This window comes from Channa argus, chromosome 15, assembly GCF_033026475.1.
Source record: "Channa argus isolate prfri chromosome 15, Channa argus male v1.0, whole genome shotgun sequence".
NCBI classification, from domain to species: domain Eukaryota; kingdom Metazoa; phylum Chordata; class Actinopteri; order Anabantiformes; family Channidae; genus Channa; species Channa argus.
Window position 1 is genome coordinate 16696232 of NC_090211.1, and position 25960 is coordinate 16722191.

Consider the following 25960-nt stretch of genomic DNA (forward strand, 5'->3'; position numbering starts at 1 on the left):
CAGTGTATGATAACATGCTTTTTTTCTAATGTCATTGATTATATAATAGGTACTTTTTATATTATACAAACTTTGACATGTAAGTGTGATTATGTACAGTGCTTTAATTTTACCTGAACAGAAACTGATGTCCTTCCTGACGTTTGGACTCAGAGGCCTGTCAGACACTTCACATGTGAAGACCTTCCCTGTTTTCCACTCTGCTTGAGGGACATGAAGTTGACTGGTTACTGTCACACGTCCATCTGCAGCCACACTGATGTCGTTAGTTGATGAAGATCTTTGCTGAGTCTCAAAAAACCACTGAATTTGAGGGTTGAAGCCTGAACCAGAGCATGAGAGTTTCTGTGGTCCTGACTCTTCACTGGGGACAACAAGAAGCTCCACTGATGGGTCCACTAAAGGAGACATCAGTCAGTGCATCAGTGAATCAGTCTGTTACAGATGAACAAGGTGTGAAACATGAACTCAGCTGTCATTAAGGGAAGAAAGATGAACTCCTCTCACCAAAAATATTGCCAGTGGATCGTGATTTGAAGTTTGTAGAGAAGCCTTGATTCACTGTGCAGGTGAAACTTGTGCCTTTCTTCCAGTGATTTGAAGGTACAGATAATGTTCTACTGACTGAATGAGGGCCTGGGGATTCAGGGAGGTCAACATACAGTTTTTCAGAGATGTCAGCATTGTTGGCCTGAAAGGTGATGTAGAGGTCACTGGAGGAGAGTTGTGTAACATCACAGACGAGCACAACACTGTTTCCCTTCAGCAAATCTGGGAGAGATCTCCTGATCTCCACTGTTGGAGCTGTAACTGCAGGTCCTGGATGAAAACAGCAGGAAACAAATCCAAATGTTTTCTTTTTGTTTTCTTGTCACAAAGCAGCTGATGTTCTTGTTGTGTATTTTCTTACCTGCAACATCTACAGTTTTCTCAGTGATTGAAAAGCACTTATGCTCTGCTCTGCATGTTACACGATTCAGTCCTTTCCACTGACTTGAGGAAACTCTCAGTATACTGATTATAATAGTCATGTTTCTGTTCTGTGTCACTGTGTTACTTTGTGCAGCTCTCCCATCCATCAGCCAGGTTACTTTGGGATCAAAATCACTTTGGACTGAACATGTTGCTGTCACCACAGATGTTGCCATCATTACTGTTTTGAAGCTGGGAGTCTCCACATGAATGGAAGGAGGAGATGCTGAATGGACTGCAGGAACAAATGTTTGTCCACACATGTTAATCCAATTACCACTGCTCAGTGGATGGCAATGCACATTTTTGTCAATATATACGTGTTGTCAGTGTATGATAACATGCTTTTTTTCTAATATCATTGATGATATAATAGGTACTTTTTATATTATACAAACTTTGACATGTAAGTGTGATTATGTACAGTGCTTTAATTTTACCTGAACAGAAACTGATGTCCTTCCTAACGTTTGGACTCAGAGGCCTGTCAGACACTTCACATGTGAAGACCTTCCCTGTTTTCCACTCTGCTTGAGGGACATGAAGTTGACTGGTTACTGTCACACGTCCATCTGCAGCCACACTGATGTCGTTAGTTGATGAAGATCTTTGCTGAGTCTCAAAAAACCACTGAATTTGAGGGTTGAAGCCTGAACCAGAGCATGAGAGTTTCTGTGGTCCTGACTCTTCACTGGGGACAACAAGAAGATCCACTGATGGGTCCACTAAAGGAGACATCAGTCAGTGCATCAGTGAATCAGTCTGTTACAGATGAACAAGGTGTGAAACATGAACTCAGCTGTCATTAAGGGAAGAAAGATGAGCTCCTCTCACCAAAAATATTGTCAGTGGATCGTGATTTGAAGTTTGTGGAGAAGCCTTGATTCACTGTGCAGGTGAAACTTGTGCCTTTCTTCCAGTGATTTGAAGGTACAGATAATGTTCTACTGACTGAATGAGGGCCTGGGGATTCAGGGAGGTCAACATACAGTTTTTCAGAGATGTCAGCATTGTTGGCCTGAAAGGTGATGTAGAGGTCACTGGAGGAGAGTTGTGTAACATCACAGACAAGCACAACACTGTTTCCCTTCAGCAAATCTGGGAGAGATCTCCTGATCTCCACTGATGGAGCTGTAACTGCAGGTCCTGGATGAAAACAGCAGGAAACACATCTGAATGTTTTCTTTTTGGTTTCTTGTCACAAAGCAGCTGATGTTCTTGTTGTGTATTTTCTTACCTGCAACATCTACAGTTTTCTCAGTGATTGAAAAGCACTTATGCTCTGCTCTGCATGTTACACGCTTCAGTCGTTTCCACTGACTTGAGGAAACTCTCAATGTGCTGATTATAATAGTCATGTTTCTGTTCTGTGTCACTGTGTTACTTTGTGCAGCTCTCCCATCCATCAGCCAGGTTACCTTGGCATTAAAAACAGTTTGGACTGAACATGTTGCTGTCACCACAGATGTTGCCATCATTACTGTTTTGAAGCTGGGAGTCTCCACATGAATGGAAGGAGGAGATGCTGAATGGACTGCAGGAACAAATGTTTGGTAAATGTACATTAATAAAAAACACTCATTATTTTAAAATATGCACTTTTTGTGACAGAGGAGCATATTTTTATATTAGGCTGCTAGAAAGTATCCCCATATACTTACCGCTACAAATATTTATCGTTTTTGTTAAAGCAGTGTTTGGTTTGGAGCTGCATGTAAAATCTGAACCTTTCTCCCACTCTCCCATGTTTGGCTTAATCTCACTGCTCAGACTGTAGGTTTCCTCCACTTTCACTATAGTCTGCAGCTTCTGTTTGGTTTCACCAATACTCAGAGCTCGATTGTCCTTTTTCCACTCTACATCCCATTTGTTTGGAAAAAAGCCACTTAGGGTGCAGATGAGCCTGACTGGTGTGGCCCAAAATCCATTTTCCCAGGCAGGATGCAACATGATGTTTGGGGTGACTTCCCGCTCCTCTGAAATAGAGAAACCAGTTTGTCTTTACTTGCCTCATTCTATTTGCCGGATATGAACATTTTAAAATATGCAGTCATTTATGTCTTTGAGTATACATACCTTTAGATTTTGTAGTCTCAGTTCTAAATGTAATATCTTTGTATTTAGGCTATGGGGCAGAGTTGTACTTTTACACTGTCTGTGTCTTAAGTCAGGTGGAGATAGGGCTGGAGGTCTGTTGCACAGATGTTGCAGCATGACAGGGCAGAGCTACCAGAGCTAACAGCAAGCGGAAGCATTGAACAACACCCAGGCACCAAAGTGGTGCCAAATACAGAAGTGAAACAACACAAAGAGCAATGGAGCATCACAGAAACCAGGTGTGAGGTGGGATTATGCCAGTAAGAGACGCAGAGCGCACAGTTTACATAAGTTTTGACATAGATTTTACATCTTTCCCTGACACTGTGAAAGGTTTTACTTTTCAAACTTTTCTTTAGTTTACATGTACATGAAAACTTTTAAACTTTTCTAACTTCCCTATATGAAAATAATTATCTGCTTTTGGCTGAAAAACTTCTCCAGGTGATGTCATCTGGAGGAATTTTTCATCATAAGGAGTTCGGATGATGTCATCTGAAGGAGCTCTGGAAGAGCAGGTAGACCATGATAACAAACGGCATTATCCGAACTTCCTCGAAGTGATGTAATCTGGAGGCATTTTTCAGGTAGAAGTCACATTGATGTTTAATGACATTTAACCATATTAGAACCAAAAGAACCAAACTAAATATCACCAAAGGCGTCCTTTAAAAATCAAAGCATAATATGATGAAAAATGAGTAAAGTAAAGCTAAAGAACACTAACAATATCAAAATAACGAAGGAGAAAAAAGCATTTAAAGGTACAGTCAAGCACTTAAACTCCACAACTTGTGTTGTTTGTATCGCTTGGTTTGTGAATTCAGTATATTCATCATTTGACCAAAGACTACAGAACTGGAATTAGACTATTATCTGTCTTACTTTGGGAGTGCAGGAAGAGTTAAGGAAGCACATGTAAGACAAGTCACAGGCTAAAGATAGTGGTCTGTGCTTGTAATGTTATTCTAGTGAGTACAATTTTTTTATTTTATTTATTTATTTATTTTTTGTCCTTTCGGCTTATACCACGAGTTCAGGGTCGCCACAGCGGATCATTGTCCGCATGTTGATTTGGGACAGTTTTTACGCCGGATGCCCTTCCTGACACAACCAATATAATGTTATAAATTACATTTAAGTTTTTAAAACTCACAACAAGATACATAAGCACAGCACTGTGACAGTACACAGTTATGCAGATAGATGATAGAAGCGTAAGAAGCTGCACTAATGTGGTCTTAGGGAACATACAGGATATTAGTGAAGAATAAAACAGACTCCGTAAACAGTCTTCTCAGTCCACCTCACTGCTACCTTTAACTGCTCGGACTACTTGTTAAGAAACTTAAAAGAATTTAAGTTTATGTCACACTATTTATTTTTGTAAAAGTTGTATTTTGCCTTTATACTGTCCCAAGTCTTTATGTTTCTCTAAAATGAAAGACTGGAATATATGTGTTTCTGAGACAGCGAAATGCAGTTGTTGCTCTGCAACAATTCTCAGAAGACTGCCACAACCAAGTAATAAAAATTACCCTATCGTAGACAAATTAAATAAATAAGACTTATACACTCATCTTTACAATCAGCTTATGATTTGAATTTTATCCTGTATATTCTTGAATAAAGCATTTTGCTACACATATATTATAATCAAATAATAATTATTCCATTGTTAAATTAAATTTTTTTCTTTGTGATAAGGTTAATTATCCTATATGTAATTATTCTGCCATTGTAGTTTATATTCTTAAGTAAGGTTAAGTATCTTTGAAGTAACTCCTCATTTAAAGAAGGAAATATCAATAAATATTTTTTTGGGATTAAATCTATTCTGTTTTATACTGTTGTTATTTCAATTTACTCAGATTAGCCAGCCTATATAAATATACATTATTTAAGATACTTTCACCAAAATGCCTGTACACTGAAACTTTGTGTTATTAAAAGTGAATTTAAAAACCTTAAAATTGTTGTACAGTTTATAAATATATCGTCAAATCTGCAATTAAAACCTGCTAGAATTCAATTCAACTACTAAAAAGTAATTTAAAAAGCACTTAGCATATGGCTTACTTGGTGTTGTGACGCTAGAAAACGCTGCACAATTTCAAAGAAATTATCAAATTTGCAATAAAAACCTGCTAGAATTCAATTCAGCTGCTAAAAATTTAATTATAAAGAATTTAGCATATGTCTGACTTGGCTTTGTGACGCTAGTAATCACTGCACAATTTGAAAATATAATATCCGTTTTGCACAAACGGATTCTTGTTCCACAAGAATTACCTGATAATAGCATAAAATTGAAATCAACTGCTAAAAAAAGCATTTTGCTACACATAAAGCACTGTGCTATAATATATATATATATATATAAAAAATCAACAATTGTTGAAATTACATTTTTTCTTTGTCATAAGGTTAATAATCCTTTGATTACATCTATTCTGTTTAATACTCTGTTCACCTCATTTTACTCACAATAGCCAACCATAAAAAAATATTATTTAAGATATGTATATTAAACTGTTTGTATTTTGCAACGTGGTGTTATTAAAAGCGAAGTTAAAAAACGTAAAATTATTGTACAATTTATAAATATTTTATCAGTTCTGTAATTAAAACCTGCTAGAATTCAAACTAACTGCTAAAAAGTAAATTATAAAGGACTTAGCATGTGTCTTACTTGGTGTTGTGACGCTAGAAAACGCTGCACAATTTCAAAGAAATTATCAAATTTGCAATAAAAACCTGCTAGAATTCAATTCAGCTGCTAAAAATTTAATTATAAAGAATTTAGCATATGTCTGACTTGGCTTTGTGACGCTAGTAATCACTGCACAATTTGAAAATATAATATCCGTTTTGCACAAACGGATTCTTGTTCCACAAGAATTACCTGATAATAGCATTAAATTGAAATCAACTGCTAAAAAAAGCATTTTGCTACACATAAAGCACTGTGCTATACTATATATAAAAAAAAATCAACAATTGTTGAAATTACATTTTTTCTTTGTCATAAGGTTAATATTCCTTTGATTACATCTATTCTGTTCAATACTCTGTTCACCTCATTTTACTCACAATAGCCAACCATAAAAAAATATTATTTAAGATATGTATATTAAACTGTTTGTATTTTGCAACGTGGTGTTATTAAAAGCGAAGTTAAAAAACGTAAAATTATTGTACAATTTATAAATATTTTATCAGTTCTGTAATTAAAACCTGCTAGAATTCAAACTAACTGCTAAAAAGTAAATTATAAAGGACTTAGCATGTGTCTTACTTGGTCGAAAGATCTCAGGAGTCTGTGCATTTCCGCCAACATGTTCCACAGCGCATTTAAAACGTTGGCTACTTTCCCAGTCCTGTCTGGTCACTTGGATCTGACTGACTCCCGTATAGACGTTGCCTTTCTGTACTGGAGGGTATTTAATGAAGTCCGTCACGGCCGCCCCATTTCTGGTCCATTTGAAGGTCAGTGAGGGAGGTGTGAAGCCCGTGGCGAGGCAGCCAAGACTGACCGTGTCTCCGGTCCCAGAGCCACATTGTATCAGAGGAAACACATTTGGTCTGCTTGTGGTGGCTGTGAAAAAAAGAGATGATTGAAATACCATAATAAAATCATAACTGTTTGGTTTTTTTCCCCCACAAAGCATTAGTTACAACAGAGAAGGCATTTTTAACAAGTCATGAAGAGTTTACCATACAAAACGTTATATCAGGAAGTTTTAGGTTCCATCCATACATCCAACATACATCTCTAGGCCATTTTTTAAGACTTTGCTTGTTGCTCTATAATTAATCTCTGTCAATAGTATTATTACTGGTATATTTTGTTATGTTATATATAAATGGGTCATTTAAAGTTACAGTTTACAATAGTTTGACAATATTTATTAGATTTTTTTATCAAAAGAAGAAAAAGTCAGTAGACATGAATTAACTGCGTTAGCACATTATTTTAAAAATAATGTGCCAACGCCAACAACTCTACTGTATATGTGAGGTCAAATAGTTTTCTTACTTAATAAAACATTTACCATTGTACAATTTTCCCAGTAGTCGAAAGCACAGTGCAGAGTTGTTAGTATGGAAAGGCTACATCTACTACTGACTTAATAAATCCCATTTGGTTTAAAATCTATTTACTGAATTTATTTCTCTGGACACAAATACCATTATTGTGTCCTACAAAGAATATTGCTGTGTGACACTTAAAGTGAGACTAAAGTCTAACATAAAAATGACATTTTACACTCTGACACAAACCGTACTGAATTTTAAACGGTATAAATCTTACCTGATGAAACAGTTACCGTTGTACCTTTTCCCCAGTAGTCGAATACACCATAGCACAGTGCCGAATCTACTTAGTTGTTCGTATGAAAAGGCTACATCTTCTGCTGATGAGCGCAAAAGTCTATTTTGTCACCCAACTAATTCCATTAAGTTTTAAAACCCATTTATTGACCTGTATTACTATGTCCATAAACATTATTATTGTGTCCTACAAACAGTCTAACATAAAAATGACATTTTACAGTCTGACACAAACCGTACTGAATTTTAAACGGTATAAATCATACCTGATGACACTGTTACCATAGTTCCTTTTCCCCAGTAGTCGAAAGCCCAGTAGTCACAGTTAAGAGACTCAGTTCCCACTTCTCACAAAAACCCATTACTGTAATATCCTACCACTCTGTGTCATACTGTTTGCTTTTGGCAACAGTTAAAATCAAACTAAAAAAACACCTGTTCATAGATTTCTGCTCCGATTGAACTAAACAGTAAGTAGTTTAAATCATTAGACTAATACAAACTACTGCTGGCTGTCTCGTCAATGTTTGTGATCACATGAAAAGATAATAAATATTTTTGTGATCCGATTAAAAATTTCTTTCTCTTGTCAGAAACAATAAAATTACATACCTGAGGTGATGGTGACCATAGTTCCTTTCCCCCAGTAGTCAAAAGCATAGTCACAGTGTAATATATCACAACATCCAACATACAAAAACTAGCACCTTTAGGCACTGAGGTCTAAATATCATATTTTAAACAGTGTAATTTTTACACGTTGAATGTGAGGGTGATAAAGGCAGATTTTACCTGATGTGACAGTCACTGTTGTTCCTTTTCCCCAGTAGTCAAAGTAGTCACACTGACTGATTTTATGATTACTTCAATGCAAAAGTCATCCAGCAGCTTGCATCATCTAATTTATTGGACTTGTTATACTTAATTTTTAAACCTGTACATGAACATTTACCCTAAATTTCTTTTGTTGTTTTTCCAGATTATGTTATAGTTTATGTGAACCTGTAACCAGCATCATTTTTTTTAATAAAAGGGAAAAAATATTTAATCGCATTTACACAAAATATATTCAATGATTACTCACCAGAAGTTACTGTGACTTGTGTTCCTTTCCCCCAGTAGTCAAAGTACCTGACAAAGGGACTAGGGTAACAGTCTTACACTTACTGCAGGTGTTTTACAGGCAGGTAAAAGCCGAACACAGGGCAGAAAGTCTGTGGTGGCATCTGAGGTCACCAAGAAAGAATATAGGGGTGGAATTGGCTGTGGATACTTGAAAGGAGCCTCATTTGGACACACCATCACTTAGTGTGGGGCAGTTGGGGGCCATCAGTCAGCACAGTCTTTGTGGTGTGTCCCACACTGTGGCCATTAGAGGCTTTTTGAGGTCATTTATTTGGCCATTGGTCAATGCAACCACTCTCACTGGCTGAAGAGACCACAGTATTAAGAACTTATATAACGGTACATCTTGTATTTTTGTTGTAACTTGTTAACAGACATATACTGTCATAAACTGTGTGGTAAGCCTCTGCTCTGGAGTTGAAGTCTCAATGAAACACTTGGCATATGAAATAAATATTAGATTCAACAAATAAACGTGACATTGTAACTATGACAATAATAGTGCTTATAGCATATACAAAAAGTAAACGGACCAAGTCAATGGAAGTCAAATGGACCAAGACTACCCAGCTATGGCCATATAACAGCCATGTCACAGAAAATACAAAATTCAGTACTAATAGTCCAGTTATGCTTGTGAAAATGAAGGAACACAAATGAAGGAACTTCAGGAAATGACTGCGGAGGGACAGGCTAGAAGTAGCACAAGACTCTAATTCACTCTGAGCCAATTGAACTACACACTCTATTGGTATTGAAATTTAACTGAAGGGTCACCACAGTGGATCACTGTCCGCATGTAGATTTGGAACAGGTTTTCTTTATGCCTGATGCCCTTCCTGACACAACCTTCCCCAATTTCTACCTGTGGGCCATTAACAACTGCCTCACCAACTTAGCTACAGGCCCCGCCTTAATTGAACTGAGACAAATCTTTCCCTAAAATGAAGACTTTTAAATATATCAACTTTAAACTTAATTCTTCATGGGAGACAGCCCTTATTTTACTGATCTCAGTGGCCTGCAAGCTTCAAGACGTCTTATGAAGCTTTGCACTTCAGTAGAAGCAGTAAGTGTGGTTCATTTTCAAAAGCACCACTAAAATATGAACTTCAAAAGTGCTTCAAATAAATGCTGATCTGAGCAGCAAAAGAGGCTCAGCCTTAGAATGAAGTAAGCGTGTTTAAACCTGTGAAGGTTTCATTTTAAGTAACTTCTGTTTTTTCATCATTTGAGCACTGAATTCATACCTGGATCCACTGACACTGACAGACGTGTCCCTGACTCCGATGAAGTTTATTTGTAGTTCTTGTAGCTCTCAAAGAAGTTTCACTGGTGCAGGTGTTTTCCCAGCGGTGCAGAGAGAGGGGGAAGTTACTTTCTAAGCAGAATATGTTTAGAAAAACGAAGGAAATTGAAAACCGAAAATACAAAATGACAAAACACAAAAAGCTAATATTTGTTTGATAAAACTATAAAATATAAAAACATGCACAGAATACACGCGTAATGCGATGATTTAGAAATCTCATCAACCCATATTTTATTCACAATAGAACATAAACAGATGTTGAGACATTTTAGGTATTGTACTTACTCTCATCTTGTTACCCTGTTATTCACCAAAGTTTGGTTATTGTTATCAAGTAACAATAAATATGTAATAGGTACTGTGGAGGTACACCGCTGTTCCTAAGTACACAGTAAGTTCTCTGTACTTAGCCTGTACGTTGCAGGCAACAATGAAGATGAAGAGAATGACAACTGACTGCTGCTTTTTACAATTTGGCAATTATTTCCCCTTGTGCTATAATGTACATTGCGAAAATAATTCACACTGTGTTTACGTTAGTCATTTAGTCGGTTGGAACCTTTATCCCAGCGACCTACATGTGGGGTACAAAGATAGCAAATAATCTAAGTCATGGTGAAAACTTTAAACCTAAGTGCTATGAGAAGCAATGTTCCTGTTTCATGAGACACAAGTGCAAGATAGGACACACAGGAAAAGTAGATTTTTCAGTTTATATACTCGGAACATTTTGAATATTGGGGGTGAGGCTGCAGAGTGTGCAGAGTTTGGTAGCTCATTCCACCACTGTGGCACAGTTGTTTGGGATGTTTTGCTCTGTAGGTGAAGGCACCACCAGATGCCATTCCTTGGCAAAGTGCAATGAACAATAAGGACTGTAGGCCTGGATGAGGGTGTTTAGGTAGACAGGTGCTGTTCAGTGCAGATAACTGAACAGCACCTTTGAGATGTGTCTTTTTTGGAGGATCAAAACTGAGACATGCTGCTGCATTTTAAATCATTTGATTATATGGTTGTATTATGCCGCTGGTAACATTGCAGTAGCTGAGATTGCAATGGATTGGATTTATGAATTCTGAAGTTACTCACTATTATAGTACTGTCTTTTGTGTCTGCAATGTCTCTTACTATTGCATCGACTTATTTTGTCTTGTTCTTGTTACTTTTGTTAATTTTTAACTCGACTGAACTCAGGTGGTCCCACGCAAAAGACAATACCGTTTACCTTATATCTTATATTGTTTATATCAAATACATAACTTTGAGTTGTACAGTAAGTTTTCATTACTGCACTTTAACGTTTGATGAAAAATGTATTGTGTTAAAGAAAAGTAATAGCACCTTAACTCCTTAACTCATAGCATTGCCTAATAATCAGTGTTAGTTTTATACGTTTTTATAAAAAATATATTATATACACATATTTTTTGTATTATGTATTCGCATGTATGAATATTTACAAAGGCCAAAAAACATGAACGTCAAAATTTGTGTAGTCAAAAATGACTATAATGGAGTTAATGAGCAATGATTAAATACAGCTAAGATGAAACATCATTTGAACGCTGAATTCATGATTAGATACATACTGATATGCAATAAATATACTGACAAATGTTTTTCTTGCTTCAGGGAACTTTATTTGCAATTCTGTTGAGTTTCTACAAAGTTTCACTATTGCAGGTGTTTTCCCAGTGGTGCAGAGAGTAAAGGAAGTGGTGCTCTAAAGATGATATGCTTAGAAACACAAGGAAAGGTAAAACCGTTTGAGCTTAACTGGTAACAGAAGTTTACAGTATGTTGACCTGAGCTTTTATAGGTTTTTATAAACGTGTGTTGTGAATGTAAACAAAACAAGGTGATGCATGAGTTCTCAAACTTTAGAGATATTGTAAGTTAGAAAAAACATACTTTCCACGTTTTTGATACTTCGACCAAACTCACTCCTACATAGCTGCTGTGTATTTCAGCTGGAGGGTATTGTACAGAAGTCAGGGTGGTCCTACTTTCATCAGTCCACTGTAAAATACCCTTCAGGTAGAAGTCATGTGTGAGACAACCAATAGTCATTTTATCTCCAGAAGCAGGTTTGCACTGAACCACAGTTGGTAGTTTCTCCGTAACCGAGTTTTATAAATTTGAAAGAGATAATCTATTACATATCTGAAAAGTAGATCACAGACATTAGAAGAGTCAGTGTCAGAATTAAAAATGAATACTGCATGTATTTATTACGCAGCTCTCAACACTGAGCTGCGTGTCAGACCACAACCCTGATTAAATAAACCCTTTTACCTTTTTTTTCTTGTTTACCATTAATTCTAGTCAACTTTGTTATTCTTTTCATTTTACAATAAATGCAAACGCCTAAAAAGTTGAGTTCTTGCTGGGAAAAATTACACATCAGGTAAAGTTTGAAAGTAAAATTTAAACATATGATTGTTGACTTGATATTTAGTTCAAATGCATTTTTGCTATTTCATCCTTGTTTTTTTTTAAATAAACTAAAAAAGATTTTAGTTCTTAATGTCATTGTTCAGTGTTTACTTGTTTAAGTCTGTCACACTGTCTATTTAAAAAAAAAATACTATATTTAAAATTTCCTAACTGATAATTTCCTAACTTATAATACATAACAGACATTTTAATATATTTTTAAATAAACATCTCTTTAACAAATCTCCTGCCGGGTTTTATCTGCTCTGACTGATCAGTGCAAACTTAAATAGGAGCATGAGTTAAACTTCTCAACCTTAAGAAATCACATTTAAATAAAAAAATTAAATGATCGCTACAAATATTATTTTTAAAAGTGACTTACCTGAATATACTGTGACTTCAGTCCCCTTACCCCAGTAGTCAAAAGCATCACAGTGCCTGACGAAAGAGAGTCCAGAGAACCCTAAAAGACCCCAGCGAATGTTCAAAATACATGCACACAAAAATCCTTGTTTGCTTATTAACATGATAAACATAATGTTTACCTCTTTTTTCAAAGAGATACTATGCGTCTGACGCTTTTTTTAACATATCAAGAGTAAAGATTGAATGATTTTTGCTCTTAGGTTTTTGTATGGATGTTTATCTCAGTGCCACGCCACCACTTTGGCAAACACTTATACAAAAACCAAATGCAGATTTTTTCACTTGAGAGGTTAGAGGATCTATATTGTCAACAGGAGTTTTACACTGGTAATTTCTGACTTTCTTCTGACTGATTTTACTTATACCACAGAATTTACTGCTATTATGTAAAATAAAACTAAAATAAATGCAGTAGAGATAAATCAATATAACAGTCTTCTCAACATGTTGGTTAGTGTCTGTGATCGCGTTTTCCTGTTCGTCCAAGAAAACTCCAAATGGACATTGTAGGTTTTCTGTTTATTTTTGTCTTTTACTTTTACGTTCTATCCCACGAGAGATAGTCAGTCTGTCTCACGGCCAACACAGAGACACATACACAGGCAGACAAAAATTCACACTTATGGGCAAAACATGACCTAACATGTATGTCTATGGACGGTAGGAGGAAACCAGAGTACCTGCAGGAAACCCATTCGAGCACAGCACCACCATGCTGAAACAAAAAAATGGATGGCTTGAACAGCAAAAACGTTTAAAAATATAATTATTATTAGTTAATGGATAATTACAATTAAGATGCAATTAATAAGCGATTGTAAGAAACCACTGTTGTATTATACAATTGATTACAGAATTTATGCTCAAATACATACTGATGCAAATAAATACACCAACAGATGTGTCTCTGACTTCCAGGAAGTTTATTTGTAATTCTGGTGGGTTTATACAAAGTCTCACTGGTGCAGGTGTTTTCTCAGTGCTGCATAGAGAGGGGGAAGGGACTTCACACCAGGGAACATGAAAACCATCTCATCTTAACTAATAACAGAAGTTATTAAAATTGTGTTATTTATGTGTTCTTAAACCATGTGATGTAACTGAAGGTGAAGCTTGTTTTTCTTCGTCACAAACACACTTTACCTCATATTCACACTCCCTTTAGTTAGTATTCTTTGATCCAAACCTAATATACTGTTAACTTCTGCACTTGTGAAAAAATATTGTCAAAAATATGAAATGCACAAACATGCAAAGATACAAAAATACATGCATTTCTAGAACAGTACAATTTATTTACATGTCATGGGAGAACTTATATTTTGCACCCATTTTAATTATATTAAAGATAATAAGGAAAAGTAATCAAACACTTCTGAAATCCTAATGTAACAACAGTATCTAATGCAAAAAATGAGCTTCTAACAAATAATTAGAAGCTGCAGTTGTAAATCAATAGGACTCATAACAGATACTGATAAACAACAACAACAACAACAACAACAACAAAAAGTATACATCCAGTGGTGTTTTCTCTGCTGTGGATTTATTTCATCCTTTATGATTTCTTCATCTGAAAAACATAAAAAAAAATATGGTAATTGGTGTGGTATTTTAGATTACAGCCTGCGACACACAGGGTAAGTACAGCGGACTTACTGTGTACTTATTAATAACACCGGTGTACCTCCTCAGTACGTATGGATACAAATTTGTTCTTACTTAATAACAATAAGCAAACTCCGGGAAAACCAGGATAACAATATGAGAATAAGAGAAACACCTACACCGTAGTTACGTAGATAAGTACACAGTGAATTAGCTGTACTTACCCTGTAACTCATGGGGTGTAATCTAAAGCGTTACCAAAATATTACATTCACTTTTCATATGCATTATGAAACAGCCGTAAGATTTCATCACTGCAATCTTGTTCTTTCCCGAACTAGACAAACCTGGAAAAGTTGGCCCTTAAACAATAAAGTAAGTAATGGTCATATTCCCATTTTAGGGCATGTTTGAGTCAACTTTTGTTTATATGTGGCATTTTTGTTCTTACAGGACCAGACTATTTTTGAATCTTTCATGAAAACCATTAACTTATTTTCTGTGCATATACTGTACACAGTGTTTCATTTCATTTTATAAACAGAACTTTGTATTACTAAGTGAAGTGAAAGCCTGCGTGTTTACCTTGGCCAGGCTGAATATCATGCTATAAAACAAAGAGAATATGAAGAGGAATATGAAGGAGGAGGCTGTGGACCACAGACTGCTGAGCTCATCTTCTTCAGCATCATCCTCTGTGCAACTCCCATCCAAACTTGGTTTAAAGTCTGTGGACGTCCCTAAGGAGAGGACAGTGTAAGTGGTTAGATGATGTGTGTGGGTGTGTTTGTGCTTGTGTGAGGTTTTGTATGAATACCAGATACAGCTGTATCTCATGAATAAAGCCTTTAAACATGATTAGTGTTTACAAAATGATTGTTTTTGCTGTCATTACATTTAGTTTTGAAAAACGAGAAACATTGAAGAACATGAAACAAAGTGTCTCCATGCAACATTTATTTAAAACAGCCATTGGACAATGTGACATTGACAGATCAAACACAATATGACAAACACAATTACATTAACATGTTGACTGTTTCCACAATGACAAAGACTAACGAGATCACAGAGTCCACAGACAAAATGACAAATTACAAAATTTAAAACTCAATTTATTATTTGTCACATTCACATGAGTTACCGTTGGCTGCAGACACTCCATGTGGTTTCATGGCCTCATTCCTGCCAGCAGGCCAGATGTTGCAATTGAACATTGTATTATTGTCCCATTTTTGCTTGGTGGTTGTGTAAACACTTGTAACTAAGTATAGACTTTGGGTTTTCTGTGGGGGGAAGTTGATGCCATCAACATAGTTTCGATTGTTATGTCCTTCATCTTCTGACCATGTGATGTAATAATCCTGCAGCACAGGACTGGAGACCAGGCACATCAGAGTGATCTCAGATGGGTTGTTCATGTTCTCCTGTGGGAGGACTGTCACTTTTGGCTCACTCCCATCTGAAAGAAACACTTGGTTTAGTAAATAAGTTTATATTTTCTGTTACTGTACGACATGTTTGTGTGTATGTTGGCTGCTTCCCGCCGAACATGTTCACTGAATGTGCTGGTCTGTCTCCATTGCTCACATACCTCCGTTGTTGACAGTCAGCTCTCGGATAACTGGTGTCATATCTTCTCTAACAGCAGAACAGCTGACTTTATTGACTTTCGCCCACTCAGTGTGACTACGAGTCAACGTGCTGCTTTTGCTGTGCTCTTTGCCATCAGGTTTTGTTGGTTCACTAGTGCCGATCACATTTTTCCCATCAATTTGCCATTTGATTTCAGCTTCATTAACAATAGTCTTGTTCTGTCCAGTGATGACACACTCCAGCACTGCCTGTTTGTTGTTGAACAATTCTTTAGGACTTGGAGGGTTTAGGGTCACTCTAATAGAAGCTACATGAGGAAGATCAACAGAGAAAAGTGATCAGCAGGTTCTGATACAATTATTCAAGTATAATCAGAATTAAAAATCACATAACTAACTATATTCTGAGTTACAACTACATATGCCTGAGTCATGAACAAATTATAATATATAATATAATATAGCACACAGAACAGAAAGATATTGGTCGATACGTGTGCATCCTTTCAGTTAAAATCATGACTGTGAGACAGGTGAGGAGGACGACACGCTACCAATTACCAAGCAACATGACTGCAATCCAGATAATGTTTCCAACAAAACAGATTTGTTATTGTTGTTAGGTTATTTCAGTTAGGTGAAATGTAAAATTAATAAACTTGGTCATTATGTCTAACACTATCTGTGCTATTGCTTACGCATGTGGTCTTCCCGCTTCTTTGCGTCACAAGACATTGATGCTAAAGGGAAAGGGAAAGAAAATACAACAAATAGCATGTCATAATAATGTCTGAAATGTTTGGAATGCATAGAATAAATGACATTTATTGGCATAAATAACATTTATTAGCTTTTAGGATTATGTATATATTTTACCTGAAAAGAGGCTGATGTCCTTCCTGACGTTTGGACTCAAAGGCCTGTTAGACACTTCACATGTGAAGACCTTCCCTGTTTTCCACTCTGCTTGAGGGACATGAAGTTGACTGGTTACTGTCACACGTCCATCTGCAGCCACACTGATGTCGTTAGTTGATGAAGATCTTTGCTGAGTCTCAAAAAACCACTGAATTTGAGGGTTGAAGCCTGAACCAGAGCATGAGAGTTTCTGTGGTCCTGACTCTTCACTGGGGACAACAAGAAGATCCACTGATGGGTCCACTAAAGGAGACATCAGTCAGTGCATCAGTGAATCAGTCTGTTACAGATGAACAAGGTGTGAAACATGAACTCAGCTGTCATTAAGGGAAGAAAGATGAACTCCTCTCACCAAAAATATTGCCAGTGGATTGTGATTTGAAGTTTGTGGAGAAGCCTTGATTCACTGTGCAGGTGAAACTTGTGCCTTTCTCCCAGTGATTTGAAGGTACAGAGAATGTTCTACTGACTGAATGAGGGCCTGGGGATTCAGGGAGGTCAACATACAGTTTTTCAGAGATGTCAGAATTGTTGGCCTGAAAGGTGATGTAGAGGTCACTGGAGGAGAGTTGTGTAACATCACAGACGAGCACAACACTGTTTCCTTTCAGCAAATCTGGGAGAGATCTCCTGATCTCCACTGATGGAGCTGTAACTGCAGGTCCTGGATGAAAACAGCAGGAAACAAATCCAAATGTTTTATTTTTGGTTTCTTGTCACAAAGCAGCTGATGTTCTTGTTGTGTATTTTCTTACCTGCAACATCTACAGTTTTCTCACTGACTGAAAAGCACTTATGCTCTGCTCTGCATGTTACACGATTCAGTCCTTTCCACTGACTTGAGGAAACTCTCAGTGTACTGATTATAATAGTCATGTTTCTGTCCTGTGTCACTGTGTTACTTTGTGCAGCTCTCCCATCCATCAGCCAGGTTACCTTGGCATCAAAATCACTTTGGACTGAACATGTTGCTGTCACCACAGATGTTGCCATCATTACTGTTTTGAAGCTGGGAGTCTCCACATGAATGGAAGGAGGAGATGCTGAATGGACTGCAGGAACAAATGTTTGTCCACACATGTTAATCCAATTACCACTGCTCAGTGGATGGCAATGCACATTTTTGTCAATATATACGTGTTGTCAGTGTATGATAACATGCTTTTTTTCTAATGTCATTGATAATATAATAGGTACTTTTTATATTACACAAACTTTGACATGTAAGTGTGATTATGTACAGTGCTTTAATTTTACCTGAACAGAAACTGATGTCCTTCCTGACTTTTGGACTCGAAGACCTCTCAGACACTTCACATGTGAAGACCTTCCCTGTTTTCCACTCTGCTTGAGGGACATGAAGTTGACTGGTTACTGTCACACGTCCATCTGAACCCACACTGATGTCCTTAGTTGATGAAGATCTTTGCTGAGTCTCAGAAAACCACTGAATTTGAGCGTTGATGCCTGAACCAGAGCATGAGAGTTTCTGTGGTCCTGACTCTTCACTGGGGACAACAAGAAGCTCCACTGATGGGTCCACTAAAGGAGACATCAGTCAGTGCATCAGTGAATCAGTCTGTTACAGATGAACAAGGTGTGAAACATGAACTCAGCTGTCATTAAGGGAAGAAAGATGAACTCCTCTCACCAAAAATATTGCCAGTGGATTGTGATTTGAAGTTTGTGGAGAAGCCTTGATTCACTGTGCAGGTGAAACTTGTGCCTTTCTCCCAGTGATTTGAAGGTACAGAGAATGTTCTACTGACTGAATGAGGGCCTGGGGATTCAGGGAGGTCAACATACAGTTTTTCAGAGATGTCAGAATTGTTGGCCTGAAAGGTGATGTAGAGGTCACTGGAGGAGAGTTGTGTAACATCACAGACGAGCACAACACTGTTTCCTTTCAGCAAATCTGGGAGAGATCTCCTGATCTCCACTGATGGAGCTGTAACTGCAGGTCCTGGATGAAAACAGCAGGAAACAAATCCAAATGTTTTATTTTTGGTTTCTTGTCACAAAGCAGCTGATGTTCTTGTTGTGTATTTTCTCACCTGCAACATCTACAGTTTTCTCACTGACTGAAAAGCACTTATGCTCTGCTCTGCATGTTACACGATTCAGTCCTTTCCACTGACTTGAGGAAACTCTCAGTGTACTGATTATAATAGTCATGTTTCTGTCCTGTGTCACTGTGTTACTTTGTGCAGCTCTCCCATCCATCAGCCAGGTTACCTTGGCATCAAAATCACTTTGGACTGAACATGTTGCTGTCACCACAGATGTTGCCATCATTACTGTTTTGAAGCTGGGAGTCTCCACATGAATGGAAGGAGGAGATGCTGAATGGACTGCAGGAACAAATGTTTGTCCACACATGTTAATCCAATTACCACTGCTCAGTGGATGGCAATGCACATTTTTGTCAATATATACGTGTTGTCAGTGTATGATAACATGCTTTTTTTCTAATATCATTGATGATATAATAGGTACTTTTTATATTATACAAACTTTGACATGTAAGTGTGATTATGTACAGTGCTTTAATTTTACCTGAACAGAAACTGATGTCCTTCCTAACGTTTGGACTCAGAGGCCTGTCAGACACTTCACATGTGAAGACCTTCTCTGTTTTCCACTCTGCTTGAGGGACATGAAGTTGACTGGTTACTGTCACACGTCCATCTGCAGCCACACTGATGTCGTTAGTTGATGAAGATCTTTGCTGAGTCTCAAAAAACCACTGAATTTGAGGGTTGAAGCCTGAACCAGAGCATGAGAGTTTCTGTGGTCCTGACTCTTCACTGGGGACAACAAGAAGCTCCACTGATGAGTCCACTAAAGGAGACATCAGTCAGTGCATCAGTGAATCAGTCTGTTACAGATGAACAAGGAGTGAAACATGAACTCAGCTGTCATTAAGGGAAGAAAGATTAACTCCTCTCACCAAAAATATTGCCAGTGGATTTAAAGTTTCTGGAGAAGCCTTGATTCACTGTGCAGGTGAAATTTGTGCCTTTCTTCCAGTGATTTGAAGGTACAGAGAATGTTCTACTGACTGAATGAGGGCCTGGGGATTCAGGGAGGTCAACATACAGTTTTTCAGAGATGTCAGCATTGTTGGCCTGAAAGGTGATGTAGAGGTCACTGGAGGAGAGTTGTGTAACATCACAGACGAGCACAACACTGTTTCCTTTCAGCAAATCTGGGAGAGATCTCCTGATCTCCACTGATGGAGCTGTAACTGCAGGTCCTGGATGAAAACAGCAGGAAACAAATCCAAATGTTTTCTTTTTGGTTTCTTGTCACAAAGCAGCTGATGTTCTTGTTGTGTATTTTCTTACCTGCAACATTTACAGTTTTCTCAGTGATTGAAAAGCACTTATGCTCTGCTCTGCATGTTACACGATTCAGTCCTTTCCACTGACTTGAGGAAACTCTCAGTGTACTGATTATAATAGTCATGTTTCTGTCCTGTGTCACTGTGTTACTTTGTGCAGCTCTCCCATCCATCAGCCAGGTTACCTTGGCATTAAAAACAGTTTGGACTGAACATGTTGCTGTCACCGCAGATGTTGCCATCATTACTGTTTTGAAGCTGGGAGTCTCCACATGAATGGAAGGAGGAGATGCTGAATGGACTGCAGGAACAAATGTTTGGTAAATGTACATTAATAAAAAACACTCATTATTTTAAAATATGCACTTTTTGTGACAGAGGAGCATATTTTTATATTAGGCTGCTAGAAAGTATCCCCATATACTTACCGCTACAAATATTTATCGTTTTTGTTAAAGCAGTGTTTGGTTTGGAGCTGCATGTAAAATCTGAACCTTTCTCCCACTCTCCCATGTTTGGCTTAATCTCACTGCTCAGACTGAAGGTTTCCTCCACTCCATCCATAGTGCGCTGCTTCTGTTTGGTTTCACCAATACTCAGAGCTCGATTGTCCTTTTTCCACTCTACATCCCATTTGTTTGGAAAAAAGCCACTTAGGGTGCAGATGAGCCTGACTGGTGTGGCCCAAAATCCATTTTCCCAGGCAGGATGCAACATGATGTTTGGAGTGACTTCCCGCTCCTCTGAAATAGAGAAACCAGTTTGTCTTTACTTGCCTCATTCTATTTGCTGGATATGAACATTTTAAAATATGCAGTCATTTATGTCTTTGAGTATACATACCTTTAGATTTTGTAGTCTCAGTTCTAAATGTAATATCTTTGTATTTAGGCTATAGGGCAGAGTTGTACTTTTACACTGTCTGTGTCTTAAGTCAGGTGGAGATAGGGCTGGAGGTCTGTTGCACAGATGTTGCAGCATGACAGGGCAGAGCTACCAGAGCTAACAGCAAGCGGAAGCATTGAACAACACCCAGGCACCAAAGTGGTGCCAAATACAGAAGTGAAACAACACAAAGAGCAATGGAGCATCACAGAAACCAGGTGTGAGGTGGGATTATGCCAGTAAGAGACGCAGAGCGCACAGTTTACATAAGTTTTGACATAGATTTTACATCTTTCCCTGACACTGTGAAAGGTTTTACTTTTCAAACTTTTCTTTAGTTTACATGTACATGAAAACTTTTAAACTTTTCTAACTTCCCTATATGAAAATAATTATCTGCTTTTGGCTGAAAAACTTCTCCAGGTGATGTCATCTGGAGGAATTTTTCATCATAAGGAGTTCGGATGATGTCATCTGAAGGAGCTCTGGGAGAGCAGGTAGACCATGATAACAAACGGCATTATCCGAACTTCCTCGAAGTGATGTAATCTGGAGGCATTTTTCAGGTTGACATTGATGTTTAATGACATTTAACCATATTAGAACCAAAAGAACCAAACTAAATATCACCAAAGGCGTCCTTTAAAAATCAAAGCATAATATGATGAAAAATGAGTAAAGTAAAGCTAAAGAACACTAACAATATCAAAATAACGAAGGAGAAAAAAGCATTTAAAGGTACAGTCAAGCACTTAAACTCCACAACTTGTGTTGTTTGTATCGCTTGGTTTGTGAATTCAGTATATTCATCATTTGACCAAAGACTACAGAACTGGAATTAGACTATTATCTGTCTTACTTTGGGAGTGCAGGAAGAGTTAAGGAAGCACATGTAAGACAAGTCACAGGCTAAAGATAGTGGTCTGTGCTTGTAATGTTATTCTAGTGAGTACAATTTTTTTATTTTATTTATTTATTTATTTTTTGTCCTTTCGGCTTATACCACGAGTTCAGGGTCGCCACAGCGGATCATTGTCCGCATGTTGATTTGGGACAGTTTTTACGCCGGATGCCCTTCCTGACACAACCAATATAATGTTATAAATTACATTTAAGTTTTTAAAACTCACAACAAGATACATAAGCACAGCACTGTGACAGTACACAGTTATGCAGATAGATGATAGAAGCGTAAGAAGCTGCACTAATGTGGTCTTAGGGAACATACAGGATATTAGTGAAGAATAAAACAGACTCCGTAAACAGTCTTCTCAGTCCACCTCACTGCTACCTTTAACTGCTCGGACTACTTGTTAAGAAACTTAAAAGAATTTAAGTTTATGTCACACTATTTATTTTTGTAAAAGTTGTATTTTGCCTTTATACTGTCCCAAGTCTTTATGTTTCTCTAAAATGAAAGACTGGAATATATGTGTTTCTGAGACAGCAAAAAGCAGTTGTTGCTCTGCAACAATTCTCAGAAGACTGCCACAACCAAGTAATAAAAATTACCCTATCGTAGACAAATTAAATAAATAAGACTTATACACTCATCTTTACAATCAGCTTATGATTTGAATTTTATCCTGTATATTCTTGAATAAAGCATTTTGCTACACATATATTATAATCAAATAATAATTATTCCATTGTTAAATTAAATTTTTTTCTTTGTGATAAGGTTAATTATCCTATATGTAATTATTCTGCCATTGTAGTTTATATTCTTAAGTAAGGTTAAGTATCTTTGAAGTAACTCCTCATTTAAAGAAGGAAATATCAATAAATATTTTTTTGGGATTAAATCTATTCTGTTTTATACTGTTGTTATTTCAATTTACTCAGATTAGCCAGCCTATATAAATATACATTATTTAAGATACTTTCACCAAAATGCCTGTACACTGAAACTTTGTGTTATTAAAAGTGAATTTAAAAACCTTAAAATTGTTGTACAGTTTATAAATATATTGTCAAATCTGCAATTAAAACCTGCTAGAATTCAATTCAACTACTAAAAAGTAATTTAAAAAGCACTTAGCATATGGCTTACTTGGTGTTGTGACGCTAGAAAACGCTGCACAATTTCAAAGAAATTATCAAATTTGCAATAAAAACCTGCTAGAATTCAATTCAGCTGCTAAAAATTTAATTATAAAGAATTTAGCATATGTCTGACTTGGCTTTGTGACGCTAGTAATCACTGCACAATTTGAAAATATAATATCCGTTTTGCACAAACGGATTCTTGTTCCACAAGAATTACCTGATAATAGCATTAAATTGAAATCAACTGCTAAAAAAAGCATTTTGCTACACATAAAGCACTGTGCTATACTATATATATATATATATATATATATAAAAAAAATCAACAATTGTTGAAATTACATTTTTTCTTTGTCATAAGGTTAATAATCCTTTGATTACATCTATTCTGTTCAATACTCTGTTCACCTCATTTTACTCACAATAGCCAACCATAAAAAAATATTATTTAAGGTATGTATATTAAACTGTTTGTATTTTGCAACGTGGTGTTATTAAAAGCGAAGTTAAAAAACGTAAAATTATTGTACAATTTATAAATATATTATCAGTTCTGTAATTAAAACCTGCTAGAATTCAAACTAACTGCTAAAAAGTAAATTATAAAGGACTTAGCATGTGTCTTACTTGGTCGAAAGATCTCAGGAGTCTGTGCATTTCCGCCAACATGTTCCACAGCGCATTTAAAACGTTGGCTACTTTCCCAGTCCTGTCTGGTCACTTGGATCTGACTGACTCCCGTATAGACGTTGCCTTTCTGTACTGGAGGGTATTTAATGAAGTCCGTCACGGCCGCCCCATTTCTGGTCCATTTGAAGGTCAGTGAGGGAGGTGTGAAGCCCGTGGCGAGGCAGCCAAGACTGACCGTGTCTCCGGTCCCAGAGCCACATTGTATCAGAGGAAACACATTTGGTCTGCTTGTGGTGGCTGTGAAAAAAAGAGATGATTGAAATACCATAATAAAATCATAACTGTTTTTTTCCCCCACAAAGCATTAGTTACAACAGAGAAGGCATTTTTAACAAGTCATGAAGAGTTTACCATACAAAACGTTATATCAGGAAGTTTTAGGTTCCATCCATACATCCAACATACATCTCTAGGCCATTTTTTAAGACTTTGCTTGTTGCTCTATAATTAATCTCTGTCAATAGTATTATTACTGGTATATTTTGTTATGTTATATATAAATGGGTAATTTAAAGTTACAGTTTACAATAGTTTGACAATATTTATTAGATTTTTTTATCAAAAGAAGAAAAAGTCAGTAGACATGAATTAACTGCGTTAGCACATTATTTTAAAAATAATGTGCCAACGCCAACAACTCTACTGTATATGTGAGGTCAGATAGTTTTCTTACTTAATAAAACATTTACCATTGTACAATTTTCCCAGTAGTCGAAAGCACAGTGCAGAGTTGTTAGTATGAAAAGGCTACATCTACTACTGACTTAATAAATCCCATTTGGTTTAAAATGTATTTACTGAATTTATTTCTCTGGCCACAAATACCATTATTGTGTCCTACAAAGAATATTGCTGTATGACACTTAAAGTGAGACTAAAGTCTAACATAAAAATGACATTTTACAGTCTGACACAAACCGTACTGAATTTTAAACGGTATAAATCTTACCTGATGACACTGTTACCATAGTTCCTTTTCCCCAGTAGTCGAAAGCCCAGTAGTCACAGTTAAGAGACTCAGTTCCCACTTCTCACAAAAACCCATTACTGTAATATCCTACCACTCTGTGTCATACTGTTTGCTTTTGGCAACAGTTAAAATCAAACTAAAAAAACACCTGTTCATAGATTTCTGCTCCGACTTAACTAAACAGGCAAGAGTTTAAATCATTAGACTAATACAAACTACTGCTGGCTGTCTCGTCAATGTTTGTGACCACATGAAAAGATAATAAATACTTTTGTGATCCGATTAAAAATGTCTTTCTCTTGTCAGAAACAATAAAATTACATACCTGAGGTGACGGTGACCATAGTTCCTTTCCCCCAGTAGTCAAAAGCATAGTCACAGTGTGATATATCACAACATCCAACATACAAAAACTAGCCCCTTTAGACACTGAGGTCTAAATATCATATTTTAAACAGTGTAATATTTACACGTTGAATGTGAGGGTGATAAAGACAGATTTTACCTGATGTGACAGTCACTGTTGTTCCTTTTCCCCAGTAGTCAAAGTAGTTATCACAGTGACTGATTTTATGATTACTTCAATGCAAAAAATATTCAGCAGCTTGTATCGTCTAACTTATCTGACTTATACTTAATTTGTAAACATTTGTCCTGATTTTCTTTTGTTTTTGCTCCAGATTATGTTATAGTTTTTTTGAAATATTAACCAGGATGATTTTATAATAAACCAGAAAAAAGTACTGAATTGCATTTACACAAAATATATTCAATGATTACTCACCAGAAGTTACTGTGACTTGTGTTCCTTTTCCCCAGTAGTCAAAGTAGCTGTAGTAATCACATTGTTACGTTACAGTCAACTTCTAATACAAATACTTATACTAATTTTGATACTGAGAAACAATTCCCACTCTACTATTTATTAACCATTTCCCCTGAGATTTTAATTTCCTGTGGTCTGGGTTATATAATATTGTGTGTTTGCCAACAATTATGTTAACACTTCCTCTTTATTAGACCTTCCTGTCAGCTCCTGTTCATGCAGCATGAAGTTTACACAACAAGATATCTATATTAACAGCTAGCTGATGACTAGAGCAATTCTTTGAACATATTCACCTCATTGATCATTGCAACCTTAAAGGGCGACTTGACCAATTTTCATCTTGCTTTTTGTGGCTTAAGTTTAGGGT

General features: G+C 36.7%; 1 protein-coding gene and 1 gene segment (V, D, J or C); both read right to left on the reverse strand.

Annotated features, from left to right (window-relative positions):
- LOC137100588 (hemicentin-1-like) overlaps window positions 1–25224 on the reverse strand; it is a 29811-nt gene extending 4587 nt beyond the window's left edge. The window contains exons 1-19 of the mRNA XM_067478470.1: window positions 25090–25224; window positions 23732–24031; window positions 23097–23132; window positions 20599–20913; window positions 20175–20471; window positions 19778–20083; window positions 19384–19668; window positions 18882–19178; window positions 18479–18790; window positions 18085–18369; window positions 17583–17879; window positions 17180–17491; window positions 16786–17070; window positions 2210–2506; window positions 1807–2118; window positions 1413–1697; window positions 911–1207; window positions 508–819; window positions 114–398 (exon numbers count right to left, since the gene is read on the reverse strand). Of these exons, the coding sequence (XP_067334571.1) occupies window positions 114–398; window positions 508–819; window positions 911–1207; window positions 1413–1697; window positions 1807–2118; window positions 2210–2506; window positions 16786–17070; window positions 17180–17491; window positions 17583–17879; window positions 18085–18369; window positions 18479–18790; window positions 18882–19178; window positions 19384–19668; window positions 19778–20083; window positions 20175–20471; window positions 20599–20913; window positions 23097–23132; window positions 23732–24031; window positions 25090–25108 (5134 nt within the window). The 5' untranslated portion in view covers window positions 25109–25224. The remainder of the gene's footprint in view (window positions 1–113; window positions 399–507; window positions 820–910; window positions 1208–1412; window positions 1698–1806; window positions 2119–2209; window positions 2507–16785; window positions 17071–17179; window positions 17492–17582; window positions 17880–18084; window positions 18370–18478; window positions 18791–18881; window positions 19179–19383; window positions 19669–19777; window positions 20084–20174; window positions 20472–20598; window positions 20914–23096; window positions 23133–23731; window positions 24032–25089) is intronic.
- Window positions 5192–8190, reverse strand: LOC137100581 (Ig heavy chain Mem5-like). The segment is given in 3 exon segments: window positions 5192–5785; window positions 6368–6667; window positions 8017–8190. Coding segments are annotated over 3 exon segments (411 nt in total).
- Window positions 25225–25960: the final 736 nt, after the last annotated feature.